Source organism: Poromitra crassiceps, assembly GCF_964638095.1.
Source record: "Poromitra crassiceps genome assembly, chromosome: 14".
NCBI lineage: Eukaryota > Metazoa > Chordata > Actinopteri > Beryciformes > Melamphaidae > Poromitra > Poromitra crassiceps.
In genome coordinates this window covers 31504978-31523588 of record NC_139633.1, presented here as the reverse complement: position 1 = coordinate 31523588, position 18611 = coordinate 31504978, and the positions used below count along the sequence as shown (strand labels likewise).

Here is an 18611-nt window from a genome sequence, read left to right as displayed (position 1 = left end):
CTCAAGCGTTCGTTCAGGATTCGGTCCTATTTTCCAAGCGTGACGCGTGAAGCCAGGCATGAAGTCAATGGGAGTTGTGGGCGGCTTTAAGGCGCGAGAGGAGGCGCTGAGAGGAAAAGACAAGGCTTCTTGTGTGAATGGTTAGGCGTATGTTCAGCTTCTGCCTGCTTCAAGTTTCAGTTCTGCTTACGTTCGGCGTCATGTGTGAACAAGGGCTTAGTAGTGTAACCAACAGAACGAACATATTGGCATACTCCCATATTACTTATCTATGAATGAACGAATGAAGTATTTAAATTTGTTGTTGTTGTGTCATCATCAATGTATTTAAAACTTTAAAATGACTCCTGAACCGGTCTCCCCTTTTCTCCACTATTGTGATGTTGCTGATGGTAGCTGTCAGTGGTGTGGATGGATGCCCCGTTATATTTGTACTATGTTGTAAACGGAGTTCACAGCACAAGAATTTCACCCGTGATACTTGTACTACGGAGTGACAATAAAAATCTTGAATCTTGAATGCCGTGATTGTTAATTTGGACCGGTATTTATATGAGCATACATAATTGATTAGCATTATAATTACCAGTGGCTACCAGAGAGGTAATGAACACATAAACTGACATCATGATAAATGAAACAGTCCATTAATGATGTCATTCTTGATTCATTCATTGGTGCCTAATAATCAATTACCAGCATATTACCCCAAACGGTAGTGAGTAGCTAACTAATACATCAATTAGTTGTTCATCAATAATGATTAACTACATAATTAAACATTAACTAATGAAGTCGGGCTGCATATAACTGAATGAGATAAACTACAGACCCCAAGCTGTTCACTGTCAAACTGCTGTGCTGCGCTCTCCATTTTCTAATCATAGGAAAACATGTCGGCTTTGCAGCTGGAGAAGACCTAAGGACGTCGTATAAATAAATCAAGTAGAAGGAAGGCAGTCCTGACCAATGGAAAAACACAAAACCCAGGCTCTGATCTCTGTTCTGTCCTCTGATAACTCCTGACCAATGGAAAAACACAAAAGGACAGAAATTAATAATTAAATATACAAGGAGGCAAAACTGTGTTCTCTCAATCCCTGATTTGGTTTCTCTTGGTTTCGCTGACCTGCATTCCAGGCATCTAAGAATACCAGTAAAAACCAACCATAACAGCGAAGCTATTTATTAGGGGTTCAAGCCCTGAAGGGGCTGAAACCCTATTGTTTTTCACCCGGTTTATTATTCTTGCTGTTTTTCATCTGCCTCAACGCAAATTCCCGTGAGTTGGTAAATGGTAGAGACCTGACATTTGGCCCAATGACAGATATTGTTGGCAGGTAGGTGCTCAAAAACAGATTTTTCGAATCGGCCTGAAGGTGGCGCTATAATCGACGGTTTTACTTTAAAGGCCATAACTTCCACGCCGTTGGTCCGATTTTCAAACTTTTTTTTTCCAGATGTTCAGGTGGACCTGCTCTACAAATTTGCCATAAGGACCCTCAATGTCCGCCTGGAAAGTTTTTGAGATATTTGGAAAAGTTTGGAAAACACATTTTTTGCATCTCCTCCTAGACCGTTGGACCGATTTCCACTAGAATCGACAGGAAGCATCTTTGGAGCAAGCTCTACAAACTGGCTTTTTGAAACCTTTGAAATCTACTTTCGTTTCGGAGATATTAATCGTTAAAGTTGTGAGAGGGCGTGGCCTCACAGCTAAATTGTCATAACTTCATGACCGATTAAGGAATCTTCACGAAACTTGCAGGAGGTCTTCGGAGACCATCCTAGACCATGTGTGTCAAATTTTGTGCAATTCGACCAAAAGGGGGCGCCATAAAAGCCAGAAATGGGCGTGGCTTAACATAAAAAAGGCTGTAACTCCACACCTGTTTGTCCAATGATCGCGAAACTTGTCAGATATATCAAGGAGGATGTCCTAGTCAGAATCAGAAGCTTTGTCATCTGCGCAAGGCTTGAACCCCGCCCATCGCCGCTTGCGGCTATATTTATTAACATGTATTTAAAGCTGAGATATGCAACTATTTTCATATCAAAACAACTATAACCCATTAAGCCCCTTTCACACTGATGAAAGAAGGACTGAACCTGGGTTATTGTCAGCTCTGGGTTCTGTGTGAAAGGGTCAGAGCAGCAAGCCAGGACCAACAGGCAGACCAAGACAAACACGCAGACACATACATACTAGGGGTGGGGGAAAAAATCGATTCACCTAAGTATCGCGATTTTTAATGTCACGATTTTTTGAATCGATCTTTTATTCCAGAATCGATAATCGCAAAAATGTTTTTTTTTTTTTTTGGGTGCTTGCAGTCAGGCCACTCACTGAACAGCAGGCCAGGCGCCGCCTACTGGTTTACTAGTGGTTTTATTACTTTATTAGTTAGTCTGAAGTAAATAATAATTACACTTCAGGGTTAAAGTGGGTGCATCTCATTGTAAAATTGGACTTCAAACGGCCCAAATCTGGCTTCAAACGGCCCAAATTGGGCTTCAAACGGCCCAAATTTCACGCGCGTCGGCCCATATCGGCCTGGCCTGCTTGGTATCTAATGCCCGGCCTGAATTATGATCCCAGTCTGCCCCTGTTTTTAACTATATCGCCCAGCCCTACTCATGATATATAATATACAGTCTCTAGTGTATGATTCAACTTTTCCCATGTTCTAATCTAGTGTAAAAAAGCAAACAAACTGAAAAAATAAAAGAAAAAAATAAACAAAAATCGCAATAAATCGTAATATCGAATCGCAATAATCGTAGAATCGCAATACTTAAGAATCGCAATATAAATCGAATCGGCACCCAAGAATCGTGATAGTATCGAATCGGGAGATAAGTGAATCGCCACAGCCCTAATACATACATAGGGCTGCAACTAACGATTATTTTCACTATCGATTCATCTGTCGATTATTTTCTCAACTAATCAATTACCGTAGTCTATAAAATGCCACAAAAATGTGAAAAATCACATTTCCCCCAAAGCCCAATGCAAAGATAATCAGTTTGCTGTCATAGAAGACTAAAGAAACCAGAAAATATTCACATTTATGAAGCTGGAATGAGATAATTTTAGGATTTTCTTTCTTCAAAATGAATCTAAACGATTATCGATGATGAAAATAGTTGGTGAATTTTTTTTTGCAATCGACTAATCAACTAATTGTTGCAGCTATACACATACAGTACAGTAGAATATAAATCCCACCTTCTAAAGTGGGGAACATTGAAGCGTTGGTCAGAAAACAAATTCCCATGGGAATGGACAATAAAATGCTATTTTAATCTCAATCCCAATCTCAAAGAGGAGAAAGAAAAAAAATATCTGAATCACGGGAAAGGGCCTTTTTCACAGCAGCCATTTTATGTCTAAAATGCAGGGTAAACACAGGTGCAACCAAAAACATGAATGGGGCCCCAGCACTGGAACACCTAAATGGACTGGAAGTTGGACACCCTCATTCATGTTTTGGTTGCAGATGCGTTTCCCCTGCCTTTTAGATACAAAATGGCTGATGTGAAAAAGGTCAATACATCTTCAACGAACAAATATCTGAATAGTGAAATATTGGGGTCCAGCCCTAGTACCTCCAGTATATGAGTGAGGGTCCAGCCCTAGTACCTCCAGTATATGAGTGAGGGTCCAGCCCTAGTACCTCCAGTATATGAGTGTAAAGCTGGGTGTTTTGCCGAAAGAAAGCATGTGTTGAGCAAAACCTGTCCCTGGATGAAAAGTGAGTCTACTAACCTGTGTGGTCGCCTTGCTGCATTTGTCTGTCCAGGCCTCGAGTTGCTCCCTCAGCCGTGAAATCTCTGAGTCTCTTTCAGAGAGAGCGTCACGCAGCTCCGCCGCACCAACGTCTCCCCCGCTCTGTAACGGTCAAACCACAGGGGAGGTTCATTTTGGAGGGGACATTTCCCCCATTCAACATTTGGGGCTTTTCACTGACGCACCAGGAGCACAATGGCAGAATGAGATTAAATTGTCCGTCCTGCGAGTGTACGAAGTGCCAAAGGATCAAAGCTGCAGCTCGATATTCCGGCGTCGCTTGAACGATCTGGGACAGAAAACCACCAAGCAATAATGGAAAAAGAAAGTAGAGCAGGTTTTTCTGGTGACAGGTGCAAGGGTCTATCATTTACGTAGGTCACGGTGGTTTGATGGAGGTACTGCAAGTGGGCCGCCAAATAATTTGGAAGATTTTATTTTTAGATTAAACAGATAAAAAAAAAACTAGAACGACCGCACCGCGGATATATGCCTCCGCCAACAGGTCAGCAGTCGACATGCATGTCTGTTCAGAATCGATTTAACAGGTAAAAGAGAGAAAAGAGAGAAGAAAAGAGACCAAGCTTCCACCTGGTCAGTCCAGTTCACGGAAAGAGTGAACAGCTCTGTGATAGGTGTCACCTTCATTATGCCGTCCCCAGGTCTGTTCCTGTCTTTATGTCACACTGACCTCTTGTGGCGGTTGGGTGTCAGTGTGGCGCAGCTGTTGGACGAGCTGGTCTTTCTCTGCGTTGCTGGAGAGAAGCTTCCGGAGCTGGACCTCCAGCGCTGTGACCAGGCAGTCTCTCTCCTGCCTCCAGCTCTCCATGGTCTGCTCCTTCTCAGTCAGCTGGGATGACAGGGACTCCTGCAAAGAGGCAAACCATGTCGGCGTGAAAAACACAAGTGCCGGAGAGGTGTGTGTGTGTGATAGAGGATGTATAGAGAAATTCTATAGAGAGGGTGTGTGTGGATTAGAGCTGCCGAAAATAATCGATTCAGAGATGCATCGCGATGCTTAATAGGACGACTCTGAATCGATTAACAAATATCAAAAATCGATTATTTAAAAAAAAAAAAAAAAAAAAAAAAAAAAAAATTATAATCAAATAAAATAGAATGTAAGTACATGCAGTTGTTTATTTTAATTATGGATCATAATACAATGCAATTCCAAATGCACTTTTATTTTAAAAGTAGCCACACAGTGAGAAAAAAGAAAGTGAGAAAAAATAAATCATGTATTGCGGAAAAAGTGATGTATCGATTTAAGATGCATCGTATAATCGAATCGAATCGAATCGTAGACTTGTATAATCGAATCGTATCGAATCGTGAGATCAGTGAAGATGCACAGCTCTAGTGTGGATAGAATTAGAATAGAATTGCAGTGTAGCTGAGAGAGAGAGAAAGAGAGAGAGAGAGATACATGTAACACACGGTGAGTGGGCATATGCGACTGTGTATGTGTGTGTCTTGAGTTTCCGTTATCTGGTAATTGCCGGACTTTGACCGTTATAGTTAATCAAAGTCAGACAAATAAAAAAAATCTGGTCCGGTGAAAAGAATCCCCTCTCAGCACAATTTGAGTTGTATTAAAGTAGGCTCAAATTACATTTCCACCCAGCTCCTCCTATTAAATAGCCCAAATGAATATTTGTATGTGTAGGTTATAGTGTAGGGCAGGTTACTGTATGATTAGTCTCGACGCCAGACCCATGAGAGTTCTTACGCTGATACACTACGTTACTGCATGCTGCAGAGCTCTCTCTGGGTCTGGGACACTTTCCCTCAGAGGGCTGGTTATGGGAGTGAACCATTCACTTGGCCAGTCATATATGCCAGTGATGGCTTCAGTCCTCTCCAATCAGTAATGACTTTGCGATCAGACGACACGGGAGGCGCAGCCCATTTGCTCTCTCATCGGTGCTACGACCTGTCACTCGTTCAATTTCAACCCGCCTTCAAAACCAGCAGTGGCTGTTAACTGGCACAGACTCACTTATGTGGTATGCGGAGTGCAGCAATTCAACGTGATATTTGAGTCTGGGGAGAGACTACTGTATGATGAACGAAAACAACTAAACGTCGCCTAATTCACAATTAGGCATGTGCAGCAGCTCAACAGGAGCAGCTGCTTGTTAAGAAGATCAAAGGAACACAAGGCGAGAGCTCACCAAGCTGATGCAGAAACTGGATGGGCATTAAATCCATTAACGTGTTCTCCAAGACAAGGTAGCGGAAAAAAGTATTCCACGTATTACGAGAGGACGTAGCCTAATTGGGGAGGTGAAGATAATTAGGAGGTGAACTGGAACAGCTCCGTGCAGCATAAAGCGCACATGGATTTCTCCATGTGTGCACATATTGCATATCGCCGTGAGTCAATCAGTGTGGAGTCTTGCATTATTTGAGAAGTTGTTTTGCACTCGTTTTGTGAAGAAAGGTGACTTTGAAACAAAGTGCTTTGAAACTTTTGCATTGAGCAACTCACTCGTGCGGCTACACTGCGCCTGCATATCGGCATGCATAGAAAGAGAAAGAGGTACGAAATGTAGTATTTCATGTAGTATTTCATATATTTTCTGAAAGCAAGCGGGTCTAACGTTATTTGTCAATGATGACGATAATGTTATTAAAAGCAGACTTCAGTTGATTGACACGCCGTGAACCAATTTTCAAGCGAGTTGCTAATTAAACTTCACAAGCTCAGGTGGGAATATTTGCTTCACTTTATTAAACTGGAAGAAAAGGTAAGAATACATTATTGTTCATTACCTGTAGCCTTCATGTGAGAACTGAAAGCCCTTGCCAGTGTTCTTTTAACTCATTCCACACCAGAGTTTCTGTGCATTTTCAGTGATTTTCCACGACCAGGCATAGTATTTTCCTCTATGACTATGTAAACACCGAATATCCCAAAAGACAGAACAAAGCCTCTAGTTTCACAGGGGATTTTTTGTTTTGTTTCTGCCTTCTTCTGTTCTTTAGTTATCGACACTTGAATGTAGTTCGTTTTCACTGAAAAAGCTCGTCCCTGACCAGAAAGCAGAGATACCTGCCTTTTTGTGCACCGACGCGAGTGAATAATTCACCCCCGCACGGAGAGCGCACCGGGGCGGCTCGTCACACTCTCACCTCCGTGAGGCTGGTGCTTCCTGGCACTCCATGTGTGGAAGGTCTGGGAGCATATTTGACAGCTGAAATTTACACTATGTGAGTGTTTACAAAGCGGATGACTGATCTAACTGACAGGAGCAGCGATTGCTGTGCGTTTACCAGTGTATTGTGAAATAAATCCTTCAGCGTTTGAGTTACTGTCAAGAGCCCGTGTGACAACGCGTCCAGCCCGGGGGAAACCACTCTGTGTACCGCTTTGAGGCTCCAGGCTGGATGTGTTTTGCGCTTCCTCCATGAAGGGAGATCGATGCTGAGAACGCTGGCTGGTTTTGTGGGGGGGGGGGAACTTTGGCTTGCAGAGGACTACACGATCGGTGAGCACTTCATACGCTATCTATCGTATCGCAGTGAAAAGACGGATTGACGTGCGTACTTGTACAACAGAGTGACAATAAAAAATAAATAAATCTTGAAATCTAATGCAAGAGAGTCTACAGTATGTTCACTGTTAATGTACTGGTTTAATACACTAAAGGGCCATGCTGTAGCACTATTACTGTATTTTCAAAATAAATGCCACAGGTTCAAAATAAATAAAAACAAACTACGGTAACCCAATATGCATTTGGGATTTTTTTGTTGCTTTTCCCCCCGTTGTACCGAACCCGGTATATATATATATCTTACCAGCTGGCTCTGCTGCCGAGCGTGGCGTTCTCTGTCCTCGGCAAACTTCCTCATTTCCTGGTTCCGCTTGACCTCCGCTTCTTTAGCTTGGCCAATCAGAGCCATCTTCTCCTCCATCCACTTCCTGCGGTCCGCTTGGTGCTTCTCAGCAGACAGCTGCACGTGCACACACGCGCGCGCACACACACACACACACACACACACACACACACACACACACACAATTGGTTATTGTTTATTGTGTAAAAGGATCCCCATTAGTCTTCACTTTAGTGGAGACTACTCGTCCTGGGGTCCACATCAACATACAATCATCCACAAATAACAATTAGTCGCTGTACAAGAGAAGTTGATAGCAGGTCAGTATACATAATACTCAAATAGCAGATCAGTGTTAATCAATGAATCAAAAAGATGAGGTTATAAACAGAAGAAGTTGACAGCAGGTCAGATACATAACACTCAAACAGCAGATTAGTTAATCAAATTAATCCAAAACGTGAGGTCATAAACAAAATGAGTCACTCAAACAGCAGGTCTGTTAATCAAGGAAGGTTCTGTCGGACCTAATCTGAGTTGTTGACTCAAGACAGCTTCTCTTAGCTTATTTTTAAAAGTGAACTTATTGGAGAGCACAGTGAGATATGGGGGGAGACAATTCCAAAGTGCCACAGCTCTGTACATGACCGCTTTCCTAAGGGCATTGGTTCTAGGTAGGGATGTCCCGATCACCTTTTTTTGCCCCCGAGTCCGAGTCCGAGTCATATGATTTTGAGTATCTGCCGATACCGAGTCCCGATCCGATATTTCTGCAATGCATTGCAGAAATAGTTGGGACAACAAGTTGAGACAACTTGGATGCTTTTCCCCCCTTTTCTTCTAAGTGTTTAAGTGTTTTTATTTTAACCAACCAATATGACATCTTTGTACGGCTCTTTTATCACAACCACAACTCAGTTAGTGCAGCATTGGTTTTAAACCAAGTAAACAAAATAAAATATCTTTACAGCTTATCAATGGTGCAGCACAAAATAACAAAAATAAAAAATATGACACAGACTGTTTTTTTCACTACAAACTCGCCATGTTGAAATCTAGCAATTTGAGGTGAAAGGTTGTATGGTGAAAACACATAACACATAAAATGGAGTCGTTTTAGAATCAGTAAATAGGTATATTTTGTAAGATAAAAACTGACACTGAGAGAGAAATTATGGACACGGCTGGTAGTATTCATTTGCATGCTGCCTAATTTCATTTCACTGGCTAATGTCTGCTATTGTTTCGAGTTTCGGCCATTGAGCCACATCAATAGAATCAGGCATGGAGGTTCTCCACTGTCTGCAGCCAGGTACTCTTCTTGAGCATGCTTGCTAAATGGGGGCGGGGTGCAGCGGTGCAGCTCTGTTTACAAGTTAGACAACATGGAGACACTGAGGACAGTCTGTGTGGATTTAAAATGTTTGAAACTTTATCTGTGAGACGAGTGCAGTCCGGCCACTTCTGACACCATGGAGGAACGACAGATTTTATTCACAAGACCGACGGAATGCCGACAACCAAAAGATGTTCGTTATGGGAACTTTACTGATGATGCAGGCTGTGCAGAACACTTCTGGCTTTTCTTCCTAGTCCGACTCCTAGGTGAGTTTAATCATGATCCCTAACTAACGTTACGTCTTGTTTCTGTTTTAGCCACTGTGCGACCATCTAGTTATGGTTGGACATGTGTTTTTGTATGTTTTATCGCGTTCTGATCAGTTCTGATGTGTGGCTAGTCGAACACTAAACAAAGAGTATGGAAGGAAAGAAGTGACATTAGCAAGAGAACCGCGGCCATTTTGGCGCCGCAAACAACAGGACAATAGCACAGAGAGGTTTGTTGCGCCCCAAAATGGCCAATCTCTTGTGCGCTGTTGCAACGGATTAGTTCGCTTCTTATCAATGCTCACTCGTCACTCCCCACTACTAAAGTTAAAACTGCGTGTTGCTGCGTGCAAGAGGGCTCGTGTTTACGATGAATATGACAAATTGCAATGATAAAATAAATGACAGATTGTTTATTTGGATGACTGAAATGTGAGAATTGGCATATTTGTTTTGTGACGTTTTTATACATAAAAATCCGATCTCTTCCCCCCGATTCCGGATCAGTTGAAAATCACGTGATCGGCCCCGATTTCCGATCACGTGATCGGATCGGGACATCCCTAGTTCTAGGTAAAGGCAAGGTTATAACAATGGTTCTCAACCTGTTGTAGGGGTCCCACTGGTGGTACGCTGGGCTCCCCCCCGCTCATACTTTCATATGGTGATCATTTCAGAATCTGATATTATTCTGATATAAATTTTTACCGAGCTTTCGACCAGAGTGGTTCTGGCAGCGAGCGGTAGCGGAAGCTAACAGAACGAGTCTCGATTCGGGGCTAGGATAGATCCATCTTTGGTGCAGTTGATTGTCTTCCACATTCAGCGGGTGGGGCAGCACTGTAAGTGGGCGGGGCAGCACTGTAAGTGGGCGGGGCAGCACTGTAAGCGGGCGGGGTAGCACTGTAAGCGGGCGGGGCAGCACTGTAAGTGGGTGGGGCAGCACTGTGAGTGGGTGGGGCAGCACTGTGAGTGGGTGGGGCAGCACTGTAAGTGGGTGGGGCAGCACTGTAAGTGGGTGGGGCAGCACTGTAAGTGGGTGGGGCAGCACTGTGAGTGGGTGGGGCAGCACTGTAAGTGGGTGGGGCAGCACAGTAAGTGGGTGGAGCAGCACTGTAAGTGGGCGGGGTAGCACTGTAAGTGGGTGGGGCAGCACTGTAAGAGGGTGGGGCAGCACTGTGAGTGGGTGGGGCAGCACTGTGAGTGGGTGGGGCAGCACTGTAAGTGGGTGGGGCAGCACTGTGAGTGGTTGGGGCAGCACTGTAAGTGGGTGGGGCAGCACAGTAAGTGGGTGGGGCAGCACAGTAAGTGGGTGGGGCAGCACTGTAAGTGGGTGGGGCAGCACTGTACGTGGGTGGGGCAGCACTGTAAGTGGGTGGGGCAGCACTGTAAGTGGGCGGGGTAGCACTGTGAGTGGGTGGGGCAGCACTGTAAGTGGGCGGGGCAACACTGCAAGTGGGCAGGGCAGCACTGTAAGTGGGTGGGGCAGCACTGTAAGTGGGTGGGGCAGCACTGTGAGTGGGTGGGGCAGCACTGTAAGTGGGCGGGGCAGCACTGTAAGTGGGCGGGGCAGCACTGTAAGTGGGCGGGGCAGCACTGTAAGTGGGTGGGGCAGCACTGTAAGTGGGCGGGGCAGCACTGTAAGTGGGCGGGGCATCACTGTAAGTGGGTGGGGCAGCACTGTAAGTGGGTGGGGCAGCACTGTAAGTGGGTGGGGCAGCACTGTAAGCGGGCAAATGAGGAGTCAAAATGGCTGAGGCACTTTGGCTGGTGTGGCTTTATCCGGGGACCATGTGCTTTGAGACTTCCGTAGGGCTTTTCACACTAGTCAGTCTATTAGCCTGGGGCTACAAGAGCTGTTAGCCCAGGGCTAAGGTAGCTTTCACACTGGCACAATCCTGGCCCACACCAAAGTGGGCTAACCCCCGACTTCAGCCCCGGCTAGCTGGCCCTGCTCTGCAGCAGGGTTAAGCCCGACTTTCCAGCTAAACACAGCAACTTTTGTGTGAAACAGGGCCAGAGACGGGGCCAAGGAAACAATGTGAATCACATAGCCCTGGTTTTAGGTTAACCTGGGTTAACAATGCCGTGTGTGAAAAGGGGCTAAGTTAGCCTGGGGCTATCTTAGCCCAGGGCTTAGATAGCGCCCGACTAAGAGCAAGTAGTGTGAAAGGCCCTCATGATGTTTATAAGCAAAGAAGCAAGGGAATCTTGTTTTTCACACGGTGGGACCTTTAAAGACCAGTTTAGCAGATCCTCACATAGCGCCCGACAAACATCAAGCCTGGTATCATTTATTACATTTTTATGTACCCTTTGCATAATGAGGGAATTTAAGTCCATTTTGAGGGATCTCTGAGGGGATAGATAGATGACACTGACAAAAATGGGCCTGTGAAATATGACAGCATACGTTCTTCTGCACTTCTCTTTCAGCATTTGAATGGGGGGAAGTTCATGCTTAGGACCATGATGAATGAGTTTCAACTAGGACTGGGCAATATAATCGATACGGCAATATATCGCAATATTTTATTTCCCGATACGGTATCGATACATGGACGCCAAGTATCGCGATATTATTTTTTTTTTTTTGCAGGCCATGCCATGCCTCTGCATCTGGTGATTCCCACCCCTAATCGATAGTGTATCGATGTTTCCCATATCGATGCGTTCAGTAACACTCAACACTCAGTAGTTTTGACTAAATTTGTCCACTAACTTATCAGTATAAAGACATATTATTTACACTACCTGGGTGGTACACAGTGTGTTGTATCTTTAGCTCTATTATTTAATTTTGAGTAAATTCTGTAGAATATCGCAATATCTATCGCATCGCAATATATCGTGATACAATCGTATCGTGACCCAAGTATCGTGATACGTATCGTATCGTGAGATCCTTGCCAATACCCAGCCCTAGTTTCAACTCATTTCTAGTTTGAGGTCAAATGTCCATCATTCGAGGGTTGGTGTGTGTGTGTGTGTGTGTGTGTGGGTCTCAGGGGTTTAAGAACCGCCTCCCTTCAGTACCTTCAAGCTGTCCTGAGCTCGGGCAGCTTCCTGTTTGGCCAGTTTGAGGTCATCTGATTGGCTATCGCTCTGAGGGGGCGTGCCTTTCCCGCCGTCTTGCTCGTGTAACATCGTTTTTAGCTTGTCCACCTCTGAAATGGTTGGAAGAGGACGAGGAAAGGAAGACATGAGACACTTACTAGTGTCGATGCAATCCATCACATTGTTTTCAGGTAAATGGAAGTTTTTTTCAGAGGCTTAACTTTCTATTAGACAATGTTAAGACGGCTAAATTCAACTGCATCTCTTGTTATGCTGCAAATCCTGTCCTTAATGTTGTTGCCTTTAAAGAGGACATGCAACATTTGATCATATGACTCTAGTTCATTTGCATTTCACTTCAGAAAAGACAGGACACTGCTTTCAAGTCTGACATTTACCTAGATTTGCTTGAAAGATGAACAATATGTCAATAACTACGGCACTGCTAGATGATGTCACAAGGTTGACCGTACAGTGCAGTACAGCACAGCACAATACTGAACAGTACAGCATAGTACAGTACAGCACAGTACAGTACAGCATAGTACAGTACAGTAGTGGAGTAAAGGCTCGTTACGTGTTGGTAGTAAGGATTTTGGATTCTAACAGGCTCAGAGCATAATATGATGTTGTGTTTCTGACTTGGATTGTGGTTGTTTTGATTCAAAATCCTTACTATTGTACTGTACAGGCAACCTAGTGAAATCATCTATTCGGCACCCTAGTTGGCGAAAAAGCTGAAATATTCATCTTTCTAGCAAATCTAGGGAAAACGGCATCGTCCCGAGAAGATACAGTATATACCCTTCTCTTCACCTGTGCGTTTTCTTTGTATTTTTACTATCACTCACATCATCACATGTACTCACCACGCTATTACTATCACATGTACTAACTCACCACGCTATTACTATCACATGTACTAACTCACCACGCTATTACTATCACATGTACTAACTCACCACGCTATTACTATCACATGTACTAACTCACCACGCTATTACTATCCCATGTACTAACTCACCACGCTATTACTATCCCATGTACTAACTCACCACGCTATTACTATCACATGTACTAACTCACCACGCTATTACTATCACATGTACTAACTCACCACGCTATTACTATCACATGTACTAACTCACCACGCTATTACTATCACATGTACTAACTCACCACGCTATTACTATCACATGTACTAACTCACCACGCTATTACTATCACATGTACTAACTCACCACGGTATTACTATCACATGTACTAACTCACCACGCTATTACTATCACATGTACTAACTCACCACGCTATTACTATCACATGTACTAACTCACCACGCTATTACCATCACATGTACTAACTCACCACGCTATTACCATCACATGTACTAACTCACCACGCTATTACCATCACATGTACTAACTCACCACGCTATTACTATCACATGTACTAACTCACCACGCTATTACTATCACATGTACTAACTCGCCACGCTATTACTATCACATGTACTAACTCGCCACGCTATTACTATCACATGTACTAACTCACCACGCTATTACTATCACATGTACTAACTCACCACGCTATTACTATCACATGTACTAACTCGCCACGCTATTACTATCACATGTACTAACTCGCCACGCTATTACTATCACATGTACTAACTCGCCACGCTATTACTATCACATGTACTAACTCGCCACGCTATTACTATCACATGTACTAACTCGCCACGCTATTACTATCACATGTACTAACTCGCCACGTTATTACTATCACATGTACTAACTCGCCACGCTATTACTATCACATGTACTAACTCACCACGCTATTACTATCACATGTACTAACTCGCCACGCTATTACTATCACATGTACTAACTCGCCACGCTATTACTATCACATGTACTAACTCGCCACGCTATTACTATCACATGTACTAAATCACCACGCTATTACTATCACATGTACTAACTCACCACGCTATTACCATCACATGTACTAACTCGCCACGCTATTACTATCACATGTACTAACTGACCACGCTATTACTATCACATGTACTAACTCGCCACGCTATTACTATCACATGTACTAACTCACCACGCTATTACTATCACATGTACTAACTCACCACGCTATTACTATCACATGTACTAACTCACCACGCTATTACTATCACATGTACTAACTCACCACGCTATTACTATCACATGTACTAACTCACCACGCTATTACTATCACATGTACTAACTCACCACGCTATTACTATAGAGCTGCAACTATCGATTATTTTAGTAATCGAGTATTCTACCGAATAATCCATCGATTAATCGAGTAATCGGATAAGAACCCTTTTTTGTGTTTTCAAAGGCTTATCGTAACTATACACCAAAAAATAAGATAAATCTCTTCAAATAAACAACTACATTAGTTTCTTTCTTAGAAAAAACAACATTTTTATTTTTAAATTGCATAGAACTGGCAGTGTCATCTTTTCAACCTGACGTTTGAGTTCTTCCAGTGTACAGCAACCGTTAAATATTATGAATGAATGGCTTACTAGCTAGTTTACATCGTTCATTTACCTTACAGCTGCATGAGGCAACTTCACACATTGCTGCTTCCAAATGGCAGCGGGAGATAACTGAAACATTTGAACTTTAAGACCCAGAAATCCTGTAATGTGATGTCAGTAAACTGTGCACAAGCACGCTGGTCGCTGTATGATAGCTTCACAACAAAGGAAAATGGAAGAGTACACACATTAGTGGTTTATATTGGAACACTTTCAAACTTGCATGCAAAAAGGGGGAAACCACAACCAAGTTAAATTGTAGAAAACTGTATTTATTAACTCAAGGTAATTGCACATATTTACTGCTTTAGTTTTAACATGAACCCAACCAGTGCTTTTTTTTCTTTTTTCTGTCATTATTGAGCGAGGTGACGTAATCTGGGCCTTGCCTTGCTAAGCAGTGCCTAAAAAATAAAATAAATAAAAATAAATGTCTCTACACATACTGGTGTGTATTAAACTAGTGTCTTCTTCAGCTCAAGTCCAAGTCAAGTCCCAAGACTTTGAGGGCTGATTTTTTTATATATAAAATATTGAAGAAAAAAAAATCCAAGTCCCTCACAACACTCTCTCTCCTTCACTGCCTACTTCCTTTAGCCCTTCACCACTTCACTTCCTCTCTCCTTCACTGCCTACTTCCTTTAACCCTTCACCACTTCACTTCCTCTCTCCTTCACTGCCTACTTCCTTTAGCCCTTCACCACTTCACTTCCTCTCTCCTTTACTGCCTACTTCCTTTAGCCCTTCACCACTTCACTTCCTCTCTCCTTCACTGCCTACTTCCTTTAACCCTTCACCACTTCACTTCCTCTCTCCTTCACTGCCTACTTCCTTTAACCCTTCACCACTTCACTTCCTCTCTCCTTCACTGCCTACATAACCTCTTCAATCCACTCTGCAATATGTGCACCCGTGTGTCTCTCTTCAAGGGGCATGGTTGTAAGGCAGTGGGACTCCATTTCCCAATCCTCTCTCAGAAAGTGACACGTCACCCCCATATAGGCCTCTGTCGCTACACTTGTCCAAATGTCAGTAGTGAGTGCCATCATGTTTGGCGTCTTAAGCCTCTCGATCAACTTGCCTTTGACCTCCTCATACTTTTTCTCCATCTTATTCGTGAAGAAGGTCCTTGAGGGAAGTGTGTAGTTCGGGTTGAAACTCGAAATCATCTTTCTGAATCCTTTATCTTCCACCATGGACAGAGGGCGCATGTCTGTCACAATCATATTCAAAATGCTATTGCTGAACTCAGCTGCTTGTTCACTTGAACATGATGGACCCGTCCTTATAAAGCTGTCCATTGTACGCTGTGATCCGCTGAAAAAGAGGTGAAATAATAATTAATATTGATATTTATTAGGTAAGTTCATAACAAAACTGGAGAATGCGCATTTACACACCCTAGACCTGTTGCCTATTATTGACACAAATATCAGAATAGCAAGATAACAGGTCAGGTGGTGTAATAATTGGAGCCTAAAATGCACCAATTAAATAGTTGTTTGCAATCATCATGAGAAGAGTCGACCGGTCTAGGGTGTGTAAATGTACATTCTCCACATACACACTCTTTCTCTCTCTCTCACACACACACACTCACTCTCACACACCAACAGGCTAGTGTGATCACACACACACACACACACACACACACACACACAACGCTGTTAAATTAGCCGCTAACGTTAGGTTAACGTTAGGTTGAGCTTTGTATTTCTCACAGAAAACGGCAAGCCACATCAAAGAAATGCAGCGTGAATGCAGTTACTAATAGTCATATTGGCAACGTGGCAAGCCAGCAGCACAACTACTACTAGTCTTAATATCAAGTAGCAATCATTAGCATACATTTACATTAGCGTTGTGTATAGTTAACGTTACGTTACCTTGCTCCGCTCGACGTAGATGCGCTGGTGGATGCGTAGACTGGATGTTTACGGTTCAGGTGCTGAAGCATTGACGAGGTACTGTTGTGATATGCAAGGATCGTCTTACAGTACTTGCACACCACTGAGTTCGTGTCCTTTTTCAGCGTGAAATGATCCCACACTTTAGACAGTTTCGGTCGCTTTTTCGGCCCTGGTTCTTCCCTTCCCGGCTCCTCCTGTCTGCTTTCTCCGTCGCCTCGTTCCATTTTGCGGGGTCCGCTCGCTAGTCGCTATAGCTGCTCTCTGGTCTGTCTGTGTCCTCACGTGTTTACACAGGAAGAGCGCTGTGCCACACCAGTAAGCGTCCGTGAGAAACAGTCTCTCTAAATGCCGTGTCGAGGCGAATCATTTTGGCCTTGATCAATTTAATTATTCGAGGTACTCGAGGAATCGCGACAGCTCTATATTACTATCCCATGTACTAACTCACCACGCTATTACTATCACATGTACTAACTCACCACGCTATTACTATCACATGTACTAACTCACCACGCTATTACCATCCCATGTACTAACTCACCACGCTATTACCATCACATGTACTAACTCACCACGCTATTACTATCACATGTACTAACTCACCACGCTATTACTATCACATGTACTAACTCACCACGCTATTACTATCACATGTACTAACTCACCACGCTATTACTATCACATGTACTAACTCACCACGCTATTACTATCACATGTACTAACTCACCACGCTATTACTATCACATGTACTAACTCACCACGCTATTACCATCACATGTACTAACTCACCACGCTATTACTATCACATGTACTAACTCACCACGCTATTACTATCACATGTACTAACTCACCACGCTATTACTATCACATGTACTAACTCGCCACGCTATTACCATCACATGTACTAACTCACCACGCTATTACTATCACATGTACTAACTCACCACGCTATTACTATCACATGTACTAACTCACCACGCTATTACTATCCCATGTACTAACTCACCACGCTATTACCATCACATGTACTAACTCACCACACTATTACTATCACAGGTACTAACTCACCACGCTATTACTATCACATGTACTAACTCACCACGCTATTACTATCACATGTACTAACTCACCACGCTATTACTATCCCATGTACTAACTCGCCACGCTATTACCATCACATGTACTAACTCACCACGCTATTACTATCACATGTACTAACTCACCACGCTATTACTATCACATGTACTAACTCACCACGCTATTACTATCACATGTACTAACTCACCACGCTATTACTATCCCATGTACTAACTCACCACGCTATTACTATCACATGTACTAACTCACCACGCTATTACTATCACATGTACTAACTCACCACGCTATTACTATCACATGTACTAACTCACCACGCTATTACTATCACATGTACTAACTCACCACGCTATTACTATCACATGTACTAACTCACCACGCTATTACTATCACATGTACTAACTCACCACGCTATTACTATCACATGTACTAACTCACCACGCTATTACCATCACATGTACTAACTCACCACGCTATTACTATCACATGTACTAACTCACCACGCTATTACTATCACATGTACTAACTCACCACGCTATTACTATCACATGTACTAACTCACCACACTATTACTATCCCATGTACTAACTCACCACGCTATTACTATCACATGTATTAACTCACCACGCTATTACTATCCCATGTACTAACTCACCACGCTATTACCATCACATGTACTAACTCACCACACTATTACTATCACAGGTACTAACTCACC

At 43.2% G+C, this 18611-nt stretch overlaps 1 protein-coding gene across 1 annotated transcript in view; it reads right to left on the bottom strand.

The window, feature by feature from the left end:
• kif20ba (kinesin family member 20Ba) overlaps positions 1–18611 on the bottom strand; it is a 119707-nt gene that overhangs the window by 28265 nt on the left and 72831 nt on the right. Inside the window, exons 28-31 of the mRNA XM_083650736.1 lie at positions 12284–12414; positions 7601–7756; positions 4485–4661; positions 3773–3895 (exon numbers count right to left, since the gene is read on the bottom strand). Of these exons, the coding sequence (XP_083506862.1) occupies positions 3773–3895; positions 4485–4661; positions 7601–7756; positions 12284–12414 (587 nt within the window). The remainder of the gene's footprint in view (positions 1–3772; positions 3896–4484; positions 4662–7600; positions 7757–12283; positions 12415–18611) is intronic.